At 39.2% G+C, this 24,696-nt stretch overlaps 1 protein-coding gene across 15 annotated transcripts in view; it reads right to left on the reverse strand.

Annotated features, from left to right (window-relative positions):
- Positions 1-583: 583 nt before the first annotated feature.
- LOC103465714 (pleckstrin homology domain-containing family A member 7-like) overlaps positions 584-24,696 on the reverse strand; it is a 151,876-nt gene continuing 127,763 nt past the window's right edge. For 9 of the 15 annotated variants that reach the window (XM_081607726.1, XM_081607724.1, XM_081607731.1 and 6 more), the window contains 17 exons: positions 23,333-23,386; positions 22,988-23,071; positions 20,422-20,487; positions 18,871-18,951; positions 16,045-16,194; positions 15,020-15,121; positions 14,683-14,794; positions 13,577-13,698; positions 13,293-13,487; positions 13,078-13,174; positions 12,116-12,207; positions 10,862-11,110; positions 5,449-5,622; positions 4,619-4,752; positions 4,395-4,528; positions 3,278-3,317; positions 584-1,076 (listed from right to left, as the gene is read on the reverse strand). In XM_081607726.1, coding sequence (XP_081463852.1) covers positions 1,004-1,076; positions 3,278-3,317; positions 4,395-4,528; positions 4,619-4,752; positions 5,449-5,622; positions 10,862-11,110; positions 12,116-12,207; positions 13,078-13,174; positions 13,293-13,487; positions 13,577-13,698; positions 14,683-14,794; positions 15,020-15,121; positions 16,045-16,194; positions 18,871-18,951; positions 20,422-20,487; positions 22,988-23,071; positions 23,333-23,386 — 1,959 coding nt within the window. In that variant the 3' untranslated portion in view covers positions 584-1,003. The remainder of the gene's footprint in view (positions 1,077-3,277; positions 3,318-4,394; positions 4,529-4,618; positions 4,753-5,448; positions 5,623-10,861; positions 11,111-12,115; positions 12,208-13,077; positions 13,175-13,292; positions 13,488-13,576; positions 13,699-14,682; positions 14,795-15,019; positions 15,122-16,044; positions 16,195-18,870; positions 18,952-20,421; positions 20,488-22,987; positions 23,072-23,332; positions 23,387-24,696) is intronic. The other 6 variants (XM_081607728.1, XM_081607732.1, XM_081607729.1 and 3 more) reach the window with 4 other exon arrangements.

Below are 24,696 nucleotides of genomic sequence, written 5' to 3' on the forward strand. Positions count from 1 at the left end.
GTGATGAGCTTTAAGGGATGCAATCTCACTGGTTAATTCAGCAATACCTCTAAGTTCCACTGTTCACGGACAATGTCTGCTTGAATCAATAAGGTCGCGTTTCTGTTATCTTAAAAAAATTCCTCAGCATAATTAAAGCTGTTGGGAATTTATTTATGGTCTGATAACTGAATATAGGCTGCTAGTGCCAAAAACGATTGAAAACAAAACGGCTCTGAAAATTGGAGAAAGCTTTAAAGGGGTTAACGATTACTTTAACATGTTGGACATGTAATTTTCCAATAAAACTGCTGTTATTTTTCTTGATTCAATTCCCAAATTTGAACCCATTCTTAAAAATACAAACAAAAGTTGCCAAAGAATTTAGCCCAGACGCTGTTTACAGTCAACAGTTTAAATATGGAACCTGCAAAAACTCTGGATAGACAAATCCAGATAATGGGATATGAGAAAGTATGGAAACAAGACATTTTTCTGACTGTAGAAACTCTGAAGCAGAAGATAGAAGTCGACTCTCCTGAAGTGGTATAACCTGAAAACACTCTTAAAAATAAAACCACATTACAACAAAACAGAAACAACAATTTATCTAAATATTTATTTTAAGTAGCCTGACATTAAGTTTTTCTGATGTGTTTAAATTATTTGACATTCTGACAGTTTTATGACAGTATTGAGGAAAAACTAAAAAATAAAGCAAAGCATCTCAATCCACCCGGCAAACAAACCGGTCACCTAAACATCCCCACTGCAATCCGAGCGTGTCCATTCTGACTTCTACCTCGAAAATCCAGAACAAACAAACGCAAAAAAAAAAAGGAAGTTCAGTCATTTTATGATTCACCATAAAATGTGCAATGTAAGTGCAGAAGCAATGAAAACGCATTACGTAAAAATCTGTGATTAAAAAAAAAGCTTCAAAAATGTGTATTAAAATGATTTTTAAAAAACAATTGTTTTAATGACTGAATAAATTAATTTGATGAAAAATGTGGAGCTCCTTCTACACGGCGTTTCCTTCTGTATAACAGTCTCCTCTGCCGGTCCTGTGGCTCAGGGCTGAGCAGCAGCTTTGGCTGAGGAGACAAAAACAAAGTCAAGTTCATTTGTTTAGCACAATTCAGCAACAATCACGCAGTAAGCAGCTGTGACACAAGTGACCAACAGAAACTTTTTGTCAAATGCAATAATCAAAATCCTCGAGCAAATAGATCAATCAATAGTCTAAGTTGTTATGAATTAAAGGCAACTGTGAACAGCTGGGTTCTTAGTTTTGGTTTAAAGGAACTTGGTGTTTCAACAGTTTTGCAGTTTTCTGGAAGTTTGTTTCAGATTTGTAACTTCAACAAGATATAGGAGCTTGTTTTAAGTCTAATTCCTGATGGAAAAAGTATCAGTTCCACTGGAAAATTATTTAACTTACACCAAGACATTTCCCCCACGTTATAAGTTAAATAATAGTTAAATAATCTGCTTTGTATATAAGCAGATGGGTGTGTATATGGGTGTGTGTATGTATGTGTATGTCTATAGGTGTATGTATATGTGAATATGTATATATGTATGTGTATGTGTGTATGCAGTACTTTCATTTGGCTGAGGAAATATTACTACAATTATTATTTCATTTTGTCAGGAAGGATATTGGAAACTGAAAATAATGTGAAAAATTACAGCTGGAATAGGGGTATGATTATATAAGTTATACTTCTTTATACTCCTTTTCAGACTCATAATCACCGATGTGATGTGTCTTCATACTTTGTGTTTGTTCTACACTGCCGGTGAAAGGTTTGTCTGAAATAAATTACTAAATTACAAAAAATTACCAATTATAACTAATACTAATCAATATTAAGGAATAATCACTTAAAACAAGCTCTTATATCTTGCTGAAAAGCTATTAGTAAGTTAGTTTTGATATTTTCAAATGTACTAAGATATTTTACATTAGAAACTTGGAAGAAAACTTTTATAAAGTTTGTTGGTCAGGTTAAAATTACCTTTTGAAAATAACATCTGAAAAACAGGTTTTGATCATATTTTAAAAATAGTTTTTAATTGATCTGATATAATATTCTAATTTTAATGCCATGTTCTTATTACCTATAAACGGAAAATCGTCATAACGATAACACACTGACACACACACACACACCCACACACACACACACACACACACACACACACACACACACACAGCCTGCACCGAAACACAAGCTGAATCCAAAAGACCACAACATTTCCCCCAGAGGAATCTCAGCCTCTGCAGTAGCAGCAGCAAGGAGGAAACCTTTTCACAAAGACTTTATGTGAAGCCTGAGGCTGAAAACATGGAACACCAGTTAAATTGTCAGATTACTCTATTTTCCGGATCATCAGTCACTCTGGAGGATAAGTTGCGTCAGTCAGAAAATGTTTCATGAAGAGGAAAATATAAATATATACAAGTTGAGCCTAACTGTAGGTCACAAGACCAGCTAAACTATTAAAGAAACGGTGACGTCTACTCCAGAACATACGGTAATTTAGAAATGATTCTGGATTATAATCTGCAACTTGAGCCTCTATATGCCGCTGGGGGCACAGCAATAAATCGGTCCATAAATCACCTCTGCTTTCCTTCATTGTAGGAGATAGACGACTGGCAGGTACTTACAGTTTGAAGCCGATCTCATCCACTGACCTCATCTACCTCATCAAACATCTGAAAAATCAGCCAGTCTCCTTTTTGTCTGCAGTGACAGAGGGTTGACTGACAGACCCGCCCACCAGGTCACGTCTGCACATGTTCAGTTAGCAACAGTCACCCAACTGCTGCCAACTAATTTTTTCAAGAAAAAAAATCGGCATGGCCAAAATCTGCAATCACAACCTCTTTTAACCAGATCCTCACTGATAAACCTCAGGTTTGAGGAAGGAATAGAGATACATTTAGCAATAGGGTCTATAAATTAAATTCTCTATTGTTGTGTTTTTAGCTCCTTTTGACTAACCTGCAAACAAACTGAACACGACTCTTACACGTTAAACAAGTTGAGAAAGTCTTGGTGAAATCCTCCCCTGAGGCTATTTGACCAAACAAACACCCAGAAGACAGAAACCCAGAGACGAGCACAGATGTTTTGGAGCTCGACGTGAATGTTCGGCTCATAAAGACGCCATCTTTAACAGCCTGGCATCTTTATGTCAGCCATCTGTGAGCTGTCCCAAAACAAAAAGACACACCACAAACAGAGCACGATCTCAACCCAGAGGAAGGTCAGGGTGTGTGTACCTGGCCAGGCCTGCTCTCCAGCTCTCCAGCCACTCAGTCCCTACACACCAGGAACAACGACACGGTCACACTCTGAGACGGCCGAGTAGCAGAGTGTTTGCAGCTCCTGTAGATGTGTGGTGATTCTCCACTAGAGGGAGCGCTTTCCAACTTTCCAACTATTAAGCAGCAGTAGCTAACTTATATATATATATATATATATATATATATATATATATATATATATATATATATATATATATATATATATATATATATATATATATATATATAAGTTATATATATATATATATATATATATATATATATATATATATATATATATAGATATATAGATATAGATATAGATAGATAGATATATTGTTTGTACATATTTGTTTAAATTGTCACAATGTCCTCACGGTTAATATAAAATACTGATATAAAATACTGAGTTTGGTCAGCTAATTCCAATGCTAATGAATGCTAATGCAGGTTAGCATAACCACTGATGATGGAGGACAAACGGTTTTCCTGGATTAGCTATTTTCTCCACCATTAGCATAGCTGGAGCAGCAGGGTGGAGGGGGGTTGTTCAGCACATACATGGACATGATTGTCAGTGCTAAGACCCTCCCCCTGGCTCTGATTGGTTGTTTCTGACAGAGTGGTGTATTTCCACAGATGGCAGGAGGAGCACAGGAGGCATGTTATATTGTCATCATAGTGACACTTTAACAAATATGTAGAAAAAAAACATATTTTTCAAAAGGTTTAAATACTAAAGGCGACCAAACGTTCTAAAATGTTTTTACTGCCATTGGATGTTTCCTCTATACGTTCATAAATTCACATTAAAAATACTCTGCAACGTCACAGTAAAAACTGATATTTACAAAATAATCTCTCGGTCCACCCGGGCGTTTTTCACAGCTGAATGGTTGCCATGGAGTTTGAAGGATTTTTTTTTTAACATACATGAAAGAATCAAGAGAATAACATAACATGACCTAAAGCTAAAAATAAATAATTTCTACATAACACTGCCCCTTTAAAGCACTTGTACTAACGAACTAACCAACTAACCAACTAACCAACTAACTAACTAACTAACTAACTAACTAACTAACTAACTAACCTGCGACCAGTTTACTCTTGCGTGAAGCCTCTGAGGCCAGCGCGTAGGAGACGCTCATGATCCTCTCCTGCTCCTCCATGGCGTTGTCCAGCTCGTTGAATTCCAGCGATGCTGATGGCTGGATGTTCTGGACACTGGACGGGGATGAAATCAAAATGGTTTTTTAATGAAATGCAGCCATGTTGGATTACATGAGTTCTCCCCGCAGACTGAGGTGATGATACCTGGACCTGGTGAGAAGGTTCTTGATGCGTTCCGCGCGCCGGCCGCGTTCCTCCAGCTCCTCTGGACTCAGAGGCTCCTCTGGGTCCGACTCCACGTAGCGCTCCGGGATCACAACTTTGTCCGGTTTGGACAGCTGCATGTTGGACGGACACACAGAGAAATGCTGCACTAGATCCGGTTTGATATTTTTGTCAAAGTTTGTTAATTATCACTTGGGTTGAGTCCCTGTGATTCTGGGCAGTTATTCTCTCTCCTCCTGGAAGGAGTTCATGCTCTTACATTTTTTTTTTTTTTTGTTATTTCTTTCCGGACAGTTGCTACGGTTATGCAACCGTGGCAACAACAGACGATTAGCGTCTCAAAAGCTGAAGTAATAATACATGAACTACGACCCTGAATCCCAGAGGAGTTGAAAAGAAGAGAGAGAAGATGATGTTTTCAAATTAAAATGTTTAAAATCATGAAATTGTTCTCTGTTTTATTTGAACAATCTGTTTTAATAAACGGTAACAACACAAAAAAATGTTTTATGATCTTAAATCCAAATTTTAAACAGATAATATGTTCAGTCCAACAACTTCAGTGCTCTGCTGTTTTCTTAAACTGTAGACTAAGTTTCAAGCTCTTTACATGAAATGTTTTGGCAGCTTATGCAACATAAACCCCCTGAGTGCTCGACTAAATTTCCACCTCGAGGACAATTGTGCGATTGTGTTTAAATTGGCAGCCAGATTTAGAAAAACTAAACTGTCAAAAATACACCGGTGCCGTTATTTTCTACTGGGGGGCCTGGCCCCCAAAGCGTCTGCTCCCGGCCCTGCTCCTGTACCTCCCGGCTGATGTCCAGGTCGTAGTCGAGGGGCTCCAGGTCGGCCTCCTGGATGCGCCTGGCGGTGACCGTCACCCACTCATTAGAGTCCCTCGTCTCCCTCTCTCTGACCAGATTCAGGCCTTCGTCGCTCTGACCTTCAGCTCCTGGTCGCTCCTGCTGCCAGTCGAACACCTGGAGAGGGGAAGGAGGCGGGGTTAGCCCACCAGGACTGTAGTTAAAAAAAAGAAAAAACAAACATGTTGAACTTCTGTTATTTTAAGCTTTATGTGCTTAATTCTGGGTGGTTTAAGCCGTTCATAAGGGTTTAATTGATTAGATTAAGCTTTTTACATGAAAGAACAAAATGATCTGCTGTTGGGTCAATAAAGGTAACAAATGTTTGGTAGTCTTAATTTGTATAGATATGAAATGTAATTTTAACTCAGACTAAATGATTAAAACATTTTGAAGCAGAAAAATGCTCAAATTGTCAAAAAAAGTATCTTTATTTCACAGAAGGTAACTCCTAATTACTCAAATTGAAATCCAAACCAGTTTGATTAAGCTTTAAATGACTTCACTGCAAAATCAAGATCTTACCACAATGTTTGTCTAGTTTCCAGTATAAATATCCTAGTAAACTTGAAATAAAGCAAAACTCCCAAGTAACTTTTCAGGAAGACATAGGAGTTTATTTAAAGTCAATAAGTCCTTAATATGGATAAAAAGTACTAGTACCACTGTCACATTACTTCACTTACAAAATGGAAAAATTGTCTTGCTATAAGTAAAATAATCTGGTTTTTTCATCACTATTAAGGAATTTTTTACTTAAAAAAGATCCGATATCTTGCTGAAAAGTTACATGTAAGTTAGTTTTGTTTTAATCCAAGTGAACAAAGACATTTGAACTTGGAGCTGGACCAAAAATACTTGGTAACATTTTGTTTTTGAGGCGCTAAAGGAAGCTGACATGCAGTAGTAAAGGTTTAGGGAGCAGAAATGAAGCTCACACCTGCAGGATCAGAAGATGTTTGAAAGACACCAAATGGAGGAAGTCAGCACACAGATACGTCCTAGCTTCGTCCAGCTAGTCCAAACGCACACTAAGAACACCTACTGAAGAGCGCTAACGTGTGTGTGCGTGTGTGTCTGTGTGTTGCAGATGGGTACTTGTGAGGAATCATCCAAGGAGCATCAAAGCCATGCATGCATCCTTCCCACTCCTGCAGCCTGCAGAGCCAGATCTGTCGGAGCGCTCGCATGCTCAGAGTAACGCTGCGTCCCATGCCTTCCATGTGTTCGGGAACAGGAAACACACACACACAAAGGAGAGAAAAAACCATGCACACACCCACCACCACCACCTCCCCACCAGATTAAGAAGAAAACAGGCAGGAGGAGCTTGAGAAGCAAGAAACTCTTTATTGAGTGCAAATCTCTACATGATAGAAAAGAAAGAGAAGAAAAAGAGTCGTTGCTTCTTCAATTACACAGAATTAGACGGCGCTAGCGGGTCACCTCTGTTAGGGATCTAGGTCCGTTTGATCTGACATAGTGTGTTGGGACGAGGCGGGGCGGGGCGGGGGGATGAAAACTTTACGGTGGGAACACTTTGAGCAAACAAGGAGTGGACATCAGTGTCACTGGGAACAAACCAAAGATAGGAGAGTCCAAACTCTGTCACATGGGCCAAAACGATCAAAACCTGTAACTTTTTAAAAGTCTTTGCCTTAGAGATCTATGATGAGGGGTGTCCAAAGTGTCTAAATGCTGCAATACCGTTTTGATTTATCTGTCAGATTCTCTAGAAATCCAATGTTAATGTATTCGGTCTAATTGTTATACATCATCACGATAAATGTATTTTACTTTTGAACCTGAATTAGCAGTGGGGCAATAAAAGCCAGGATGAAAAAGACAAATATCTCCACACAGGTTAAAACTACAAACTCCAACCAATCAGATTCTTCATGACAGAGCTGTCCACTCCTTGCTCACACTCGTATGGGCAGCCCTGGTAAACATGGGAAGAAAAAAATATATATTTTTTTCTTTTTTGGAATAGCATTTTGTCAAACTAACTTTTTTGTTAGTACAAATTTTACTTATTTACTTTTTAAGTTGGGGGAAAATATGTTAAGATTTTTTTTTCCTTCTTAAGGATATATATTTAAATTAGCTTCTATAATTGTTTTTTGAGTAAAGTCAGAAAAAAGTCATTTCTCTTCAACCACCACAAACTGAGAGGCAGTCAGCTACAAAAGCTCCAAAGTGTGTTTGTGGGGGGAAAAAACAATCAGTGATATTGTGGGGCCAGCAGGAAGCTTGCAAGAATTTTAATGTAAATCTCATTTTAAAAAAATGAGATTTTTTTTTTTAAATCTCTTTCTAGATCAGTCTTTCTCAAACTGTGGTCCGAGGGCGCCCCCCGGTGGTTCGCCAAGTACTGCACGTAAATGACCGTTTATTTTGCCATGACGTGAGCTTAAAGTGCGACTCCTATGGTTAGCTCACGAAAAGACTGAGCTTAAAATTAATAACGGGTAATTATCACTCAAAATAAAAGCTGAAGATACTGGTGGAAAGAAAACAACGGCGGGACTGCTTAAAAGGAGGAATTCATTACTACAGGAATATTTTTTCAGTTTCTCAGGGGTAGTTGCAGAACTTTTTTATTGTTTTTAGAACACGATGTCGCGTTAACGAGGTAGCAATTTCAAGTTTTAGATGGTCTGTTAGTGTCTGTTAGATGGCCTGAAAAGTTTGATAAACTGCTCTGGATGCCACCACTAATTCCGCTAATGCTAATTGTGTTTAGCATTAGCATCTTTCAGTGAAAGATAACGCTAACGCAAAAAAAAAAAAAGAAGAAAAATGAAGAGTTTATTTTACGGTAACATTTTTCACCGATGTTTACCAGGGGTGCCAATAAATGTGACACTTTATTTCGTTATTGCAAAGCAGCCCGGCTCCTTAAACCAGTCCTATATATTCATAATGCATAAAACAACACAGTATAGGCCACTTGAAGAAATACTCCAGTCTGAGCATCCAACCTCGGAATGAGTCGCTGTTTTTGTTACGGAGTCAAACAACAAAAATGAGCAAAGAGATCATCACACAGGACGAGGCTGTATGAACTAGGCCGTTAGCTCAAAATGAAGTAAAAACGTTTAATGCTGGTGGAGAACAGCACACAATAAAATATACTCTGGTGACATCATTAGAGAGAGGTGAAAAAGTAACAGCACAATTCATAAAGAAAAAATCATATATTGCTTATTGTGACAGTAATAAAACCTATAGAGCTTTAGAAAAGTTTTCACACCTTTGACATGTTACAAAAAGAAACTTCAGCATGTTTTCTTGGAACCTTTATGTAACAGAACGACGCAAAGCAGTGCATGATGGGAAATCAGAGGGAAATTAAAGATTTTTTTTAATGAAAAAAACAGAAAAATATTTAGTTTTTAGTAATGAAGAACATTGTAATATTTTAGATAAATATAACCAAGTGTAAAAAGATTGTGTAATTACTATTTAATGATGATAAGATAAAATCCATATTTTTTCCTTAATATTAGAAAAAATAAAAAAATTAAATATAAAAATCAATTTTAGTCCTGGTTCTTGTTTTCCCATTTAATATTTTTGATCTAAACCTAAAATTGAAATGGTAATTTCTTCTTTGTTGATGTCAGATACATTTTTTAAGCAACTGCTGTCAGTTTCAATTAGAAAAGATGAACGTTGATTTCAAAAGACGCTTTTATTCTAATCTAAATGAATTTGAACTATTTTACAAAAAATAGGCCACACTTTTCAGATTTTACTTGAGCCTTTTTACGGTCGCTTCACAACAACGCACCGCTTTGTGTTGGTCGGTCACATGAAATCCCAATAAAACCACTAAAGTTTGCGGTTGTAATGTGACAAAACGAGCAAAAGCTCGAAGGGTGTGAATACTTTTGCAAAGCCCGACAATTTCTGCTCAATTCACCACAGACTTGGTGGTTGTTAGCCTGTAACCATGGTGCCAGCCTGGCGGTTAATGTTATCCAAAATGTGTGAGTAATGTCATTCTGTTAAAGCATGCTAGCATTGCTAGCATACCACATTAAAGCCAGAGGGGGATGTGTTAGCTGTAAACTAATCCAGTTTCTAGATTAAAAAAGCAGCAGTTTCCCTGCGTTTCCATGACTATGAAACATAAACCATACAGCTGGCTCTTCCATCATTCCTATGCCACTCTGAGAAGTCTTAAAAGACGGACATTTGGGATAAAGGCAAAAATGATCGTCAACAAACCAAGGCACTTGGATTTGATTTAAGGAAAGGAAAGCAGGGAGGTGCGGTTATGATTTGTACAACAGCGCACAAGGGCCGTAGTAAAGAGGAGGAAAGAAAGAGGAGTTAACTTTGGCCAAAAAAACCCTCAGAAATTTCTAGGTTAAGCTCAGAAATGTTATCGAGGAATCTTGGAAATTTCTGAGTTTGGAAAGTCAAAAATTTGCTTGGAAAAACCGACATTTTTGAGATTAATGTCAGAAAATTTTGAGAAAAAAAACCTTGGAAATTTCCAAGCTTCGAAAGTCAAGAATGTTTGATTTCAACATTTTAATCACCAACTTTCTGAGTTTTTACAACAATTTTTTTAGACTTTTCAAACTCAGAAATTCCCACGTTTTTTTCTAGAAAACTTCTGAGATTAATGTAAAAATTTCTAAGATTTTTTTGGTGAAAATGTACTCGTCCGTTTTTTGTTGTCCATCTACAACGGCCCGAATATACGCTGTCGTATGATTTGTGCCACTAATGTTGCATCTTTCTTCATTATATATATTTTAAATCAACCTGAAAATTTGGGTTTTTATTCTTCCCCAACTTATCAATCAGTCCTCTCTATATTCTCTATATACCAAATCTATACAAAATAGAACTTTACAACTGTATACTGAAAATATCCCTCGGGTAATAAATAAAAGCATATATATATATATGGGCTCTCTCTCTACTTTCTGGTGATTACCATGGAGAAAAGTTAAAGCAATGCTTCTTTCTCTTCTTTATGTTTACATTCAGCGTTGTGTCAGTGAGGTCCCACAGGTGGGTGTCGGGAGGGCAGTGGTATTTTAGCTATCTTAAACCCCTGAAGCTTTAAAAGAAAAAAAAAAAAAACTAAACGGAGCGGCTCTGTCCGTCGCTGAGCGTTTCCCCCACATCGATTCGTCTCCCGGCGTTTATAAAGCGTTAACCAAAGCAAGTCGGCTTGTTAGTGGGAGCTGCTACCAAGGAAGAGCGCTAAGTCGTTAGCATCCCTGTTAGGTTGTTATGTGGCTGGAGGCTGCAGAGTGCTGTAGCAGCACTGAGGGTGGAGCCGGTGCTCCGTGTGTCTGCTGCTGCTGCGCTGCAGGGAGGGGTAACGTACGCAGGGGCTGGAGGGCAGTCGGGACGACGCCGAGGACGAGCGCTGAGAGCCTGATGGTGCCGGGCCCCCGCCGCCAGAGCGCTCGCCGTGGCTCAGGTTCCTCTTGCGCTCGCGGACCAGCGCCCTCTGGTGGCGCTTCATGCGCTCCAGCTGCTCCTCGGCAGTCATCCGGCCTCGGGTTTGGCTGCTGGGGGGCGGGCCGCCCTCCGTGGGGGATGACAGGCGCTCAAAGGCGCTTTTGGGTCGGTCCTGAGGAGACAGCGGTGAAGGAGAGAGGGGGCAGGGTGAGAAATAGGAAATCTTCCTAAAAATGTTCCATTTCAAAATTCCATACTTCAAGACTTAAAGCTGCAGTATGCGACTTCTAAAAAATATGTATGTTTTGTTAAAACTGTCACCATGTTGTAACAGTACAGCATGACACAAATAACCTGTGAAAAAAATCTAATTCCCCTCCTTCTCCCAGTGCCAACTGGAAACAACCAATCAGAGGCAGGAGGCGGGTCTTAGCACTGCCACTCACCCTTTTTGTGGCGCTGCCCTTTTTTTCTCCCACTTTGATATCTGTTACTCTGCAGCTAGCCATGAATGCTAAGGCTAGTTAGCATGTCCACCGATGCTGGTAGATAAAATGTTTTCCTGTAAGTTGTTTCTCTCTCACTAGCACATTTAGCAGAGAACATGAGGTAGAGCAACCGTGCTAAGACCCTCAGCCTGGCTCTGATTGGTTGTTTTTAGCTGGTAGCGGTTCATTTCTTCAGACAGTAACACTAGCTCAGGGAGGAGGTGGAGGCATTTCTAATCCAGTTAAACAATAAAAATAATACAATTTCATTCTGTTTGTGTTTCAGTTATTTGCTTGAGTAAAATATTTTTTTGTGGGGCAAATAGGGAACCAAAAGTGACTGCAGCCCAGGGTTCCATATGCTTTTAAATACGGCCCTGCAGATTTGTATCAAATGGCTGAAAGTTAAGGAAACAATCAGTGAAAATTAGGAATTGTATATTTTTTAGCAAACTTAGGTAACTTAGTTTGCTAAAACTAAGTTACCTGTCATGGTTTTAACTCTGTTTTATGTGGTTTTACCATCCAACCCACCATCTGTAAACTCTTGGCTTTCTAATTGTCAGATCTTCTGCTTTTCCCGTCCAAGTTTTGTCTTGGTTGAGAAATTTTGTAGTGGGCCCACTTCTAACACTGACATAAGTCTGTTCACGTTGTCTTGTTTTACACATGTGCCGTAACAAACTGACCTTTGGTGCGGCGCTGCCGGGAGCCCTCCTCAAGGTGACGTAGGACGAGATGGAGTTGGACTGGTCCAGCCGAGACGTGGTTCCCAACAAACCTAGTTGACAACGACAGAACCAACAATCATGGGTTTAGTTCAGCTTTATTTTTAGAAAGTAAAACAAAAAAACCAAACAAAAAACACATATAATTGTCCTTCCACTTTGCAGTTATAAGCCACCAATAATCCTCCCTCAAAAAATAATACTTACATTTTAAAGCATTAGACATAAGACTTTTCCTTTAAAGACAATTTATTCACATGTAGCTGTGTCTTTATAAAAATTAATATCTCCACCACATCGTTTAAAAAAATAATTTGTACACGTGGGATCGTTTTCAGAAAGGTTTCCATCTACATGAACACGCATAAATCCGCCCCTGAGTTTTAAACGTGCCAAACCCATAGGGGGCAGTGTAGCACAAAGCTAAAACCTGTCAGCTGATCAGATTTCTTCTTCGTGTTAGGAGTGAAACATGGCTCCAGGATGTTTAATTGTGTCAATAGATATGTAGGTTGACCTGCTTTTAAATAACATATTAGAATGTAAAGTTACTAAAACCCAAGATGATGCCGACTGGAGTTGTGTTGAAGACTGTAATGCGTGAGACCCTAAATCTCAGTTTTTCCATGCATTGATGCAAAGACAAATACAGTTTCCTCAAATCTCCTCTTTTGATTTTGAGAGATATTAAACTGAGTTTCCATTTGGATGAAAGGCAAAAATGCATAACAATGTATTGATTTTCCCAGATATCCGAGTGTGTTTGGACTAGGCCTAAGAGATGGCCAATACTGTTGAACATTTTCTATTCCATGTAGGCATAACACCTACTTAAACACACAAAAACATGTCAAAGTGTTGTTTTTCTTGCTTGTAGTGATTAAGACTTTGGGTCGTTTCTGCTCCAAGGTGACTCATGTTACCTTTGCCTGGGTAATACTGGTAGTCAGCTTCAGATGCTGTGATTGGCTGGCTGCTTCCTGGCAGCTCTGGTTCGCTCAGGTATGACCTCAAATCAGTCTGAAACAGAAATCAAAGATGGACTGAGATGCTAACATCTCTATCACCCTACACAGAATAACTGTATCGTATCGACTTGTAGAAGGCTCCCCGCTTTAGGAGAAATGAATGATGATACCTTACAGTCTCCATTGGCAATGTACTGGCCGCCCTCCCTGTCCCGCTTCCTCTCGTCCGACTGGCGTTTGAGCCCTCGCACCGATGTGTGGCGGATGACCGAGGCCTCCTTGGGGAGCGGGGGCACAACGGGGGGCATCTCCTCGTAGTCATAGAGACGAGGCAGTGGCGGCCTGGGCGGGGCGTCATCCTCTGCCTGTACGGCAGTCGGATCAGGACAGTTACAGACTCGTGGAGGAGGTTTGTGGTGTATTCTGTTTGCAGGGGGCGGGGAAGGACACTCACCCACTTTGGCACGGTGCTGTGAGGTAAAGTGTGGGAGATGGAGCTGCGGGGGGGAGGCTGGACCTCCGCGCCATCGGAAGGCAATGCCTGGTCCGACAACGAAGGCACTAATCTCCTGTCTGCTGAGGCATGTCAACACAGAAAGCTGTACGCTTAGACAGGTGGGGTGAAAATGGCTTTTTTATGCTATGCTAAATTAAAAGAGGCTAATTTTATGTATCATGCACCCTCACTTTTCCTCCAGTTTTGCTCAAAAAACCAAATATGACTGGGCAGTGAGACTGATGTGATCGCATACATCTATGTTAGCAAACAATAATTTGTGGTGTGTGCATTTAAATCTCACAGAAGTATGCTCAATATGTATTCAACTCTAATAAACTGTCACTCCACACTGACTCTCGTGCTCCTCAGGTATGGAATGCCAGGAGGGCCAAAAAATGCCCCCAAAAATCCGAAAGACATACTTTGCATGTTTCTCACATGCACATAACGTTTTTAACGTTTAAACAATTGTGTTAACAACTTAAGCAGTATGAAAATAACCACATGACCAGCCAATCACAGACGGTCGGTTTACGTCTTATCAAAGTAATCATCGGATGAAAAATAACCAATCGGAACCAAAAAAATCAAAAAACTGTACCAAGAGGCAGACATTACAAAACTAAACATTAAGATTTAAGAAAAACAAACTTTTACAATTGAATTTGTAGCGTAAAAATATGTACCTAAGCACATCTTCCTTCTTCATAAAATCTAAACAAAAATGGAGTACAATGCGATCTTAGTGGCTGTAGGATTTCTCTTTTGTCTTTGGCAAAAGACCATGAGCCATATCTCCTGCTATCACATGACTTATGTTTGTTTTGGTTGTATTTACCCAAAATGCCTTACACTATAGTCCACTTCCTGCTTTTGAAGCGGTGTCTGATCTGCTTGGCTTTCACATAAGCATTCAAACCACACCAGAGTTCCCTTCAACCGAACTAAGACCTAGGTTTCTAGGAGGACCAGAGGACTCAAAGAAAGGAATAGGGTTACACAATATTAGAGAAGCTTTTATTAGTGACCACAATGTCGTCTGCAAACAGACTGATTCTCACCTGGATTCTGAATAGAGTCCACAGTTATCTTGTAGTTGGCTTTGCTGGCACTAAGACCACCCATGACGTCCTCAATCCTCCACAGCTCCCGCTTCAGTTCGGCCTTTTCCTGCTGTATTACAACACATGCAAACACACACAGAATTTTTTTCTACTTGTTTGACCTTTTATTTATTTCTTTTTTTTAAATGTATGGAAGCTCTGTTTTTGCCATTCGGCTGAAGACAGTGTATTGTGGTTTGCACTTTTGTTCATTTTTAAGGTTGTGGAGAAGCAACATTCAGAACCACTGACATGCTGAGGCTTTTATTTTTTAAAGGGCAGAAGGAAGTCCCACCTGAGACGTGTCGTTGTGGGCCATGTGTGCCTGCAGTGCCAGCCTTAGGAGCTCCACTGATTGCTCCAGCCGGTTGTACTCCTCCCACGCACGCGCCATTTCCTGCAAAACACAAATACAAACACGCTCTTAAACCATTTGGTTAGCATTCGAAGCAAGATTTGTGTGCACAAACTAAAATATTTGAGTTCAAATATTAATTTTTTTACCTAATAACATATAAATGTATAAAGGAAACAGGGATGCAACTAAGTTATTTTAGCTACCGATTAATCTATTGATTGTTATAACAAGTAATCGATTAATCAGAAAACAAACTGGCACATCCTGCAGATTTTTTATTCAAGCTTTTTTACGCAATATTAGAAATGCATTAAAGGATGCAAATGACAAAATAATTCAATTCCTTTTTTTTAATTTGAAAATTATTCACCTAAAATGCAATAACAGCACTTCTTTAGTGAACATTTAATCATTTGTAGTAAAGGCTGAATCTGCAGCAAAACTCCCCAAAATCAACATTAGAAAAGCTCAGGCCTGCTTCACTTCACATCACTTCAGCGTAGGCTGATCTGATGATTGGCTTTTATAATATTTGGATAATAAAAGCACTTAATAGGAGATTATTTTTGCAGAATTTGGACCAGGTGAAACTAAAATTATGACACTTCAGGAGTTTGGGGTAGAACACATTTACAAAGAAGGTTTTTTTATACATCTTAAATGTATATGTAAATTTTTTTCGTACAGTTTTATCTTAATTAATTGCTCTGAGAATGTTGTGCTTTCAGAAAATTGCCCAGTGTTGAGTCTGGATACTCCAACTAACGATTAATTACCAAATTAGATGACAATTAATCTGACTAACAATTGTGATTAATTATGATTAATCTCAATTAATCCAACTAATTGTAATTAATCATGATTAATCCAATTAATCGTTTCATCCCTAAAATAAAATATGACTATTTCCACCAAGTCTAGCACTATCAGTCGACAGCGACAGACACAGTAGACATGGATACCGTTGAGACGCGGGAAATCTGGGCCCTGATGGTCACCAGGTCCTCCTGCAGCAGCCTCTGCTGGTAGGCGATCTTGTGGACATGAGCTGGCTGCTCCTGGTACTGCTCCATCTGCTGGTGAGACACGTCAAGCACTCTCTCCAACTTGTCCTGCAATGGGTGAAAGGTTGGCCGGTGTAAGTTATTTTATCGGTTGTTTTATTCACCAATAAAACATACAAAACAAACATTACAGACGAGCAAACAGAAGCATTGATCTGCAAAATAACCAATTAGCTAAACCAAGAGAACAAACAACAACAAAAAAGAATAGCAAAGGAGAGCGGGAGGAAAAAAATACTAATTAATAGGGATACGTTTAGGACAAAGGCCTCTTCACACATGTTTGGTTTGAGATCATTGAAACATTTTCTTCAGCATTTCTTGAAAACGTGCATATTTACATTTCAAGCTTACAAAGTTAAGCACGCACGAGTGAAATTAATAAATCTTAGATTTATTAATCGATTGACAGCACTAAAATAATCTAAAGTTGCTGAAAAAGAACAAAGATATTCTGATGGACAAAGATAAATATTTTACTGTTGGACTGATAATATTAATTTATTCAATGAGACTGATATGATTTTAAATGTCCACTTTCACACTTCAGTTCTCAAAAGAAAATACATTTTATTCTATTTTTGGATAAGTAAAGGCTGATGGAGCAGTTGCCTCTGTAGTTGTCTGCAGCTTATTTTGTTATTTGAAAACACATGCAAAGAATAAATTATTATGATTCACATTGTTTAATGAAACAAAAAGGAGAGAACATAGAAATAAATCTATAGGAAATATATATTTTTTACATTTCTTAAAAAATAATTTGAGTTGAGGAGAGTATTGTTTTACTCAGTGTTTTTCAACCACTGTACTGCGGTGCACTAGTGTGCCGTGAGTGATCGTCAGGTGTGCCATGGAAATTATCCAATTTCACCTACGGTACCGTATTTTCCAAACAATAAGCCGCTACTTATTTCCTAAGCTTTGAACCCCCACCAGGGAGCTCTTTGGCAGGAAGTGAATCATTCAATGTCAAAATTGTAAATCAAAGAAGAACGCGCTAATTTTCATTTTTAGAACAAGCACATGCTAGCCGCAGGCACGACGGAGAAATGCTTTCAAACTCATATGATGCAGCTTTTAATCGAGGGCTGTCGATCTGGCACTACAGGAGGGAAATAGAGCAGCTGCACGTAAACTCGGCGTGAACGAAACCATGGTTCAGCTTTGGAGACGGAGTGCTGCGTCCAGCAGATTTATTAGGACGCAGCCCTCTGCTGGGTCCTTATGGAAAACCGAGAACAGCAGAGACACCAGCGGCTTATAGCCCAGTGTGGCTTATGTACGTTTCCAGTTTTTTTTTTTGTTTTGTTTTGTTTTGTTTTTTATTTGAAGGTACGGCTTATAGTATGGTGTGCTCTATAGTCCGGAAAATACGGTAATTGGTCTTAAAAGATTTTTTTAAACTGAATTAATTATCTGCAAATAATGCCATCTTCGAGTGTCTCTGCTGTAGCAGTGACTAGCAGCGTAATCATGCAATTTTCTTACCACTAGATGGCAGTAGGTACAGAGCATTTTACATTAAAACAAGAGAATTAGTGATGCATGAATGTTACAGGTAGTGGTGAGAGCATTGTATCTAGCAAGACTAGATACAATGCTCATCACTGTGACGACAGTGATGGAAAAGACAGTGAAGCTCAGCAGTAGTTGGAAAGAACATGGGTCCATTTCCCACAACATATCTGTGTGATGTGAGCTTCTCAAGCCTTTCTACTATAAAAACTAAAAACGGAGAGAGAGACTGAGAGCTGTTGAGGAAGAGCTTGTCTTTCTTCAATTTCTGCCAGGAAATCAGTTGTTTTCATCCAAACATGCACAGGTTTCACACTAGATGGGTAAAATATACAGATATTGACATTTTGTACATGCAACTCTTCATATTGTAATAGAGAAATCTTTCCCAAATATTATTGCTTCTTTCAGAATAAGAATTATTTTCTGTATTCTGGCTATAAGAAGGCTTGTGGATTAGTTTGTAAAATACTCTGAAGTTTTCTACAACTTCTTTCAATTTAACACCACAGTGTTGCGGCACTGTTCAGGTGTATTTTTGAAGTGGACATGTTAATGTTTATTTGATTCCTATTCAAGACACTTTGATAAGAATGACTATATATGTAATATAGGCGGCTACAGAGTATCTTTGTTTACATTTTTGGTTGGTTGGTGATTTTTTCAATAAAAACAAAAGAGCCTTCGCTCAAAAAAAGTTGAAAAAACTGGTTTTACTAACAGAGGGTTGGACTGAGACATGTTGGGAAGCTGGACTGTGATGAGTTAAAACCGCCTACAGAGGGCATCATTTCACCACGAAACATCCCGACTCGCAACAACGTCTCACTAGAACATCACTTATTCCATCTCCTCAGACTAATTTATGGCATTTAATAATAAAAACCCAATAAAGTTTGATGATTCTTGGACATTGGTTCTCAGTAAAAATCATTGCTTAGGGGTACTGTGATGGTGCAGGGGTTAAGTATAACCCACATAAGGGGTCTTCGACAACCGTTGCAGGTTCGATTCCCAGCCTGGTGACCTTTGCCGCATGCCTTCCTTTTCTCTCATTACCCATTTTCATGTCAATTCACTATCAAATAAAGGCCACTAGAGTCAAAACAACCTTAAAAAAATCATTATTTAGAGAAAAAAACTCTACTTTCTTCTGTATTTTTTTTACCAGCGCAATCGTGGGGTTACGTTTCAGAGAGGGGTTACCTTGTCGTTCTTCAGGGAGCTGATCCTCGCCTCCAGGTCCTTCAGAATCTTGTCCTGCTCACATAACCGACTCAACTTCACCTGCAGGGGGAGAAGCAGAGTTGGGTGGCATGCAGTGTTTACCCAGATGAAGTCGCTCTCAAGGGCTAATCAGAGTGTCTGCGCGTCGACCTCTGATAATGAAGTGGCCCTCTTACTTAATTAAAGCCGTGTGCCTGCAGCTGCGCTGACTGCATACAGAATAGAGGGTCAGGATGAAATGGGTGGATTAGTGAATATTTACTGCGTCTTAACTCCACCTGTCTGGTGCAGGTGTGTTAGAAGATGTTCACTTTTCAAGAACTGGCTCAAACAAACCATCTTTTGATGGAAGTTTTAATGCAGAGAAACAATAAACGCTGTCTTCAACTGAGCTTGATCTGAGTTCATGTCATCAATCTGACACATTGTCACGTGGTCTCCATGGTGACCCCCGTTCTTGGGGTATGGTTGTATAATGGGAGTTCTTTCACATGAATGTCCATAAATAGTGTAAGGTTTGGGAAATTATTTGGATTATCCGAGTCAAAGATGAATAGAGTCCACTTCATGTTGCTAATGAACAAATGCATTCCTTTTTCTAAATCAGAAAATAAAATCCAATTAGAATTCCTTTAGATCATCTGTAGCAAAGGAAGCATCTGCAACATGCAAAAAACTCTTTCTGCTTGACCGAACATCAGTACAGTAGAGGGCAAATCTTTTTTAAATAGCAAATATTTTTGGCTTGAGTAAATAATTTAACATAAAAAACATCAATTTCTTACAATATTAAACATTTCTAAAATAAATTATCTTAAGTAGGTTTAGTGAGGACAGCTGTACTGCCGTTCGTTACTTCTGACTCTGAGTGAACTGAGTTGTTTTCAACAGCTTTCAATCTCCGCTTGTTTATGAGCAGCAGAGGAAGGAGGCCAAAGTGCTGCATTTATGGCTTTTTAGAAAAAGACGACGGTGTAAACAAAACCATCATTTTAAGACACTGTCAGTGTCCTTGTTCTCTATCAAAGAGGTTAGATTTTTATTTTTTATTTTTTTACCAGAAGCCCTCTGTTGAACATCAGACACATCACATTAAATCACTTTACTTAGTTACCTTCTAATGTCTAATCAGAAGTATTCATAGCTCCAATAAATAATTAGTCTGCAAATTCCATGTTTTAACCCCTTTTTAAATTCACAAAGACATCAGTACTTTGATTCAGTTCCACAGTTTAGATCCAGAAGGTCAGTAGGAATTCACAGCAGAGATTTCTAACAAGGCTGGGCTTTTAAATAACTGTAAAAACCCCAAGCAAGGAAGGAAGGAAAGAAGGAAGGAAGGAGAGCTTCAAAGTGTCCAAGGAAGGAAGGAAGAAAGGAAAGAGAGAAAATAAATTCTGTTCTAATTCTATTGGAAATCCATAAATGTTGGTGGAGAAATTCAATAAACTGACAACCTGTCTAAAGAGGATTTCAATCAGATTATTTATGCGGTTAAAATGGCTCCAGCGTATGGATCGTCATACTCACATCCACATCGCTTTCTGCAACCTTGACAGGCTTCCCCGCCTCCTTCAGCACCTGACTTCCAGCTACCTGCAACATTTCAACGTAAACAGACCCAGATGTTAGCTGTTTGCTGAGGCGAGGCGTCTGGCTTCTCGCTACATTAGCTCCAAGACAAAGGGAAGTGCAGAACACTGGGAGCAGCTGTAGACTACCACAAGCCAGGGGAAGACTGTCGTTGACATTCACTTGTCCTTGTGAACATGAACAAGGTGAGCGACGTCTGGTCATGAACAACATGGTGGCTATGGACACTTTGAAGCTCTGCACAAAATTCACTTGCCTGTAAAACCTTCGTTGCCTTCAGATTATTCATCCGTCTAACAGGAGAACGTTTGAGAACACAGGTGAGGGCTCATTTAAAGGGACAGGTTGGATTTCTGAAGTGAGGCTCTGTTGAAAACTTTTGAGCAGTTAATAATGACAGGCCTCCCCTGATGCTTCTATTAGAAGGGAAAATGAAAGACGCAGCAGATAAGTGCATCATCAGCAAATTAAACGCAATTAACACTTTTTTGTTATCGATTTATCGATTATTTGGATGATTAATTGGTTTAAAAATTTGGCATATTCTGCAGATTTTTCAACGTAACCACTTAAAAACCTTTTCTATACAATATCACAGGTACATTAAAAGATGAAAATAAAAATATAATTCATTTTTTAAATAAGAAAAATAAACATTTCGTTATCTAAATTTTAACAACAGCATTCCTTTAGCATACGCTGGACCATCAGTGTCTCTGCCGCTAAAGAAATCCTTCTAACATCAACATGTGAAAAACTCAACCCTTTCTGATTGACTTAATGTCACAATTAATAATTGGACAGCAAAAGGTGTTGAATTTTTTATTATTTTAAAGCATCTGAAACAAGTGAAGCTAAAACCATGCCACTAGAGGTGTTTTGGGCTGAACATATTCACAAAGTTTTTTTTAGTTTAAATACAAAATGTTGATATTTTTGTACATTTTTGGCTTAATTACTGCTCTTAATATGTTGTTCTTTCAACAATTTGTCTTTTTTTGTATACGCAAGTCAACGATTAATCGATTATTAATTAGTTTACGATTATTTCAATGATCGATTCATCGCGATTAATCCAATTAATCATTTCAGTCCGACTATTAAAGCAGGAAGTTGGGGCGATTGTTGCTGTAGAGCTGTAGAGCAAACAGGTGGGTGTTATTAAAATGCCGAGGTGGAGGCATCTGCGACGCCCTGCAACTGTGGCTGTCCATCAATCTGGGAGTGGTTTTAAGGCCATTTCCAAACGATCTGAAACCCAATATTTTACAAAGAGAAAAAACTATTTACAAACGAAAAACATTTAAGACAGCTGCCAATCTTTTCCAGAGTTGAGGTGTCAGTGGACTCAGCCCAGCGTCAGATGGGGTAATGGCCAGGAAAATTGCAAGAAACTTGAAACTACAGGTCTCCGGTATAATGTGAAGTTTGAAGAAAAAAAAATCTGAACAAGTTTAACTTGTTTGCAAGGGTTGTCTGGACAAAGCATCGCCTCTTTGAACATAATGTAGTAGGGCTACGAATAATTATTTTATTAATTGATTATTTTGTTGATTTATTCTGACGATTAATCGATTAATTGGATAAAAAAGTTGGCACATTCTGCTGATGTTTTATTTACCATCTAAGTGACTTTTATGCAATATTCGAAATGCATAATAAAATGCAAATAAATATAGAATTCAATTCCCTCTTTAACATAAAATACACATTTTGTTTATGTTACACTAAAGCATCGTTCCTTTAGTTTGATCATGTGTAGCAAATGATGCAGCAACGTGAAGATCCTCACTTTTTCCACTCAACTTGTCAATACAACGCTATTTTTTCGATTAATAATCGGATAGCAAAATTATTTAAGAGTTTGTGTTACATAGTCTAGAAAACTACTACTTTATTTAGCGGAAATGCATTCACTTCTTGTTGGTTTTCTGCTCAAAATAAATGCTATTTTTTGTTACTTACTGTTATGGCAATGTAAACATCTTCACATAAGTGCAAGTAAGATAGTAACAGCTCGTAACCTCTCAACAGAACCACACATTAAAAAAGAAATTAAACCTACTTGTTAAATATCAGTTTTAACAATTAGGTTATTGCCAAAAATCACTGACAGATCCATTTTTATTTAGTCAAGGATTAAAACAATTTGTGAGGGAGGTGCAGCGTTTCAGAGGCGATGGTAGAAGCAGCTGGCTTTTCAACCACCGGGTCACAGCCACAGCCACAACACATGCACTGCCGAGCCATCCCATGCCCAGTACTCAACAGCCTGGCCAACATCGCCACACAGTGGAGAGGAGGTATGGAGTCACAATGCTGTTTGAGCTGTGAATGCAGCGCTGCAAAGCGATGGGATGGTCTTACTATAGAGCACGACACAGAAACCTCCCTGCTTTCGCCACGGCACAAACATGCACAAGCAGACACACACACATACACGCTACGTTGTAGAACATTTACCGGACACAGAGACACGTAGCTACATACAAATAGAGCTTACGTTCATTAAAGGCCTGAGTGGCCCAGCAGTGCAGTGCAGTAGTAAACTGTGAACTGCGAGGATCAGCGGCTCTAGAGCTCTGATCTGGGAGTCAGAAATCACAGAGACACAAGAGCCGCAGTCACAACATGGCGGCTGCTTCTAACAGCAGGTCAAGCGTTTGGGAGGAACACCACTCTTAAATAATCTGGAACTACAGCTGGAATGTTTTGGGTCAACCGTTCAGGGTTGGGCGTAGAACAGAAGGGTGCATTCAGTAACAGAGACCGGCGTGTTAGTCGGAGTGTGAGGCTTTTCAAATCAGAGAAAATACAACAGACTGAACTGTGCAATTTGTTTTCTCACCTTTAGGTCCAGATATTCCAGGTCCTTCTTCAGCTGCATGTACGTGTCATCAGCCTGGAGGGCAAAAACCATCCGATTCAGAAACAAACCCAACAATGTGCAGTCTGACTCTTCTACAAAAGCATCAACTAGAGGTGCACCGATTGCAGTTTTCAGGCTGATCACCAGCCCTCTCTCACAAGAAGGGACAGTGACTGATTTTCATATCTGTGCGGAAGTAAACAGATCGCCCAAAATGAATGAAATTGATCGGTGCACCCCGAGTATCAACCACAGACCTCCTGTTGACATGCAGAATGACAAAGTTGCACCCACACTGAAAAACGTCTTACACTCGTTTTGATTTGAGATCCGGTTAAACACGCTGTCCACAACATATAAAAAAAGAGCGACCAGCTCCATCAGAGGGAGCCGTGAACTCATCTCACAGACAGAAAACATCAAAACAAGCTTCATGACGAGGACCAAAAGGAACGTCACGCAGCACCAAGACCAAAACCGATTGGCACGTAATCAGGACCGGCCAAATGGCTCGCTTGAAGCATGGGATGGCTTTGTGGACGTCAAAGGGATTGCAACACATCATGCTACAGACGACATCGGTAGAAGCACGACATGGAGACGGATCAGCCAAAGAGCAGCAGATGGTAAAGAGGTGGATGGGTCTCTGCAGCCAGGACAGCGCTCAGTGAGGAGGAGAGTGAGTAGAAGCTGCCACTGCTTAAACTAGGCTGCTGCTTGGTCATGTAGTCCAGGTTTAGATGGCATTCTTTATTGATGTTACACAGTGACAGGCAAAATATGTTCGTTAGTTGTGCTAACCTTAAATCACTAATCATAAATGGTAGGTCCGCTAATGTTGAAGTGCTACACCGACATGGTGTTTGGTGGAAGCTAATGTTAAGGCACCAATATTAGCAACAAGTTAGCTGTGGTGTAATGTTTAAGCACTATATCTACACAATGTTTAGTAGAAGCTAATGCTAAATCGCTAGTATTAGCAGCAATATGCTTTAGAGTTGGTGTAACACCTAAGCACTACACCAACACGATAGTGAAAGCTAATGCTAAAGCGCTAACTTCAATTCAAAATATATCAGACCTGTAGTCTAAAAGTTAACAGGAAAAAGAGAGATTGGAAATCAAGAGAAAACAAAACTGCTGTGTAAACAATCTTCACCAACCTCAAAAAAAGAGGTGAATAGAAATGGCTAACAGCTCGAACAATTCCTACGAGACGAGAACCAAAACTTCAACAAAGATGTTGAACCTTATTCACCCGAAATGTTACAAAACAACCAAGTAAATTACCGCTTTAGAGTTTATCCGGAAAATGTATTTTAGGGGAAGCTTAGTGTGCTAAA

This window comes from Poecilia reticulata, chromosome 6, assembly GCF_904066995.2.
Source record: "Poecilia reticulata chromosome 6, P_reticulata-male-v2, whole genome shotgun sequence".
In the NCBI taxonomy this organism is placed as follows: Eukaryota; Metazoa; Chordata; class Actinopteri; order Cyprinodontiformes; family Poeciliidae; genus Poecilia; species Poecilia reticulata.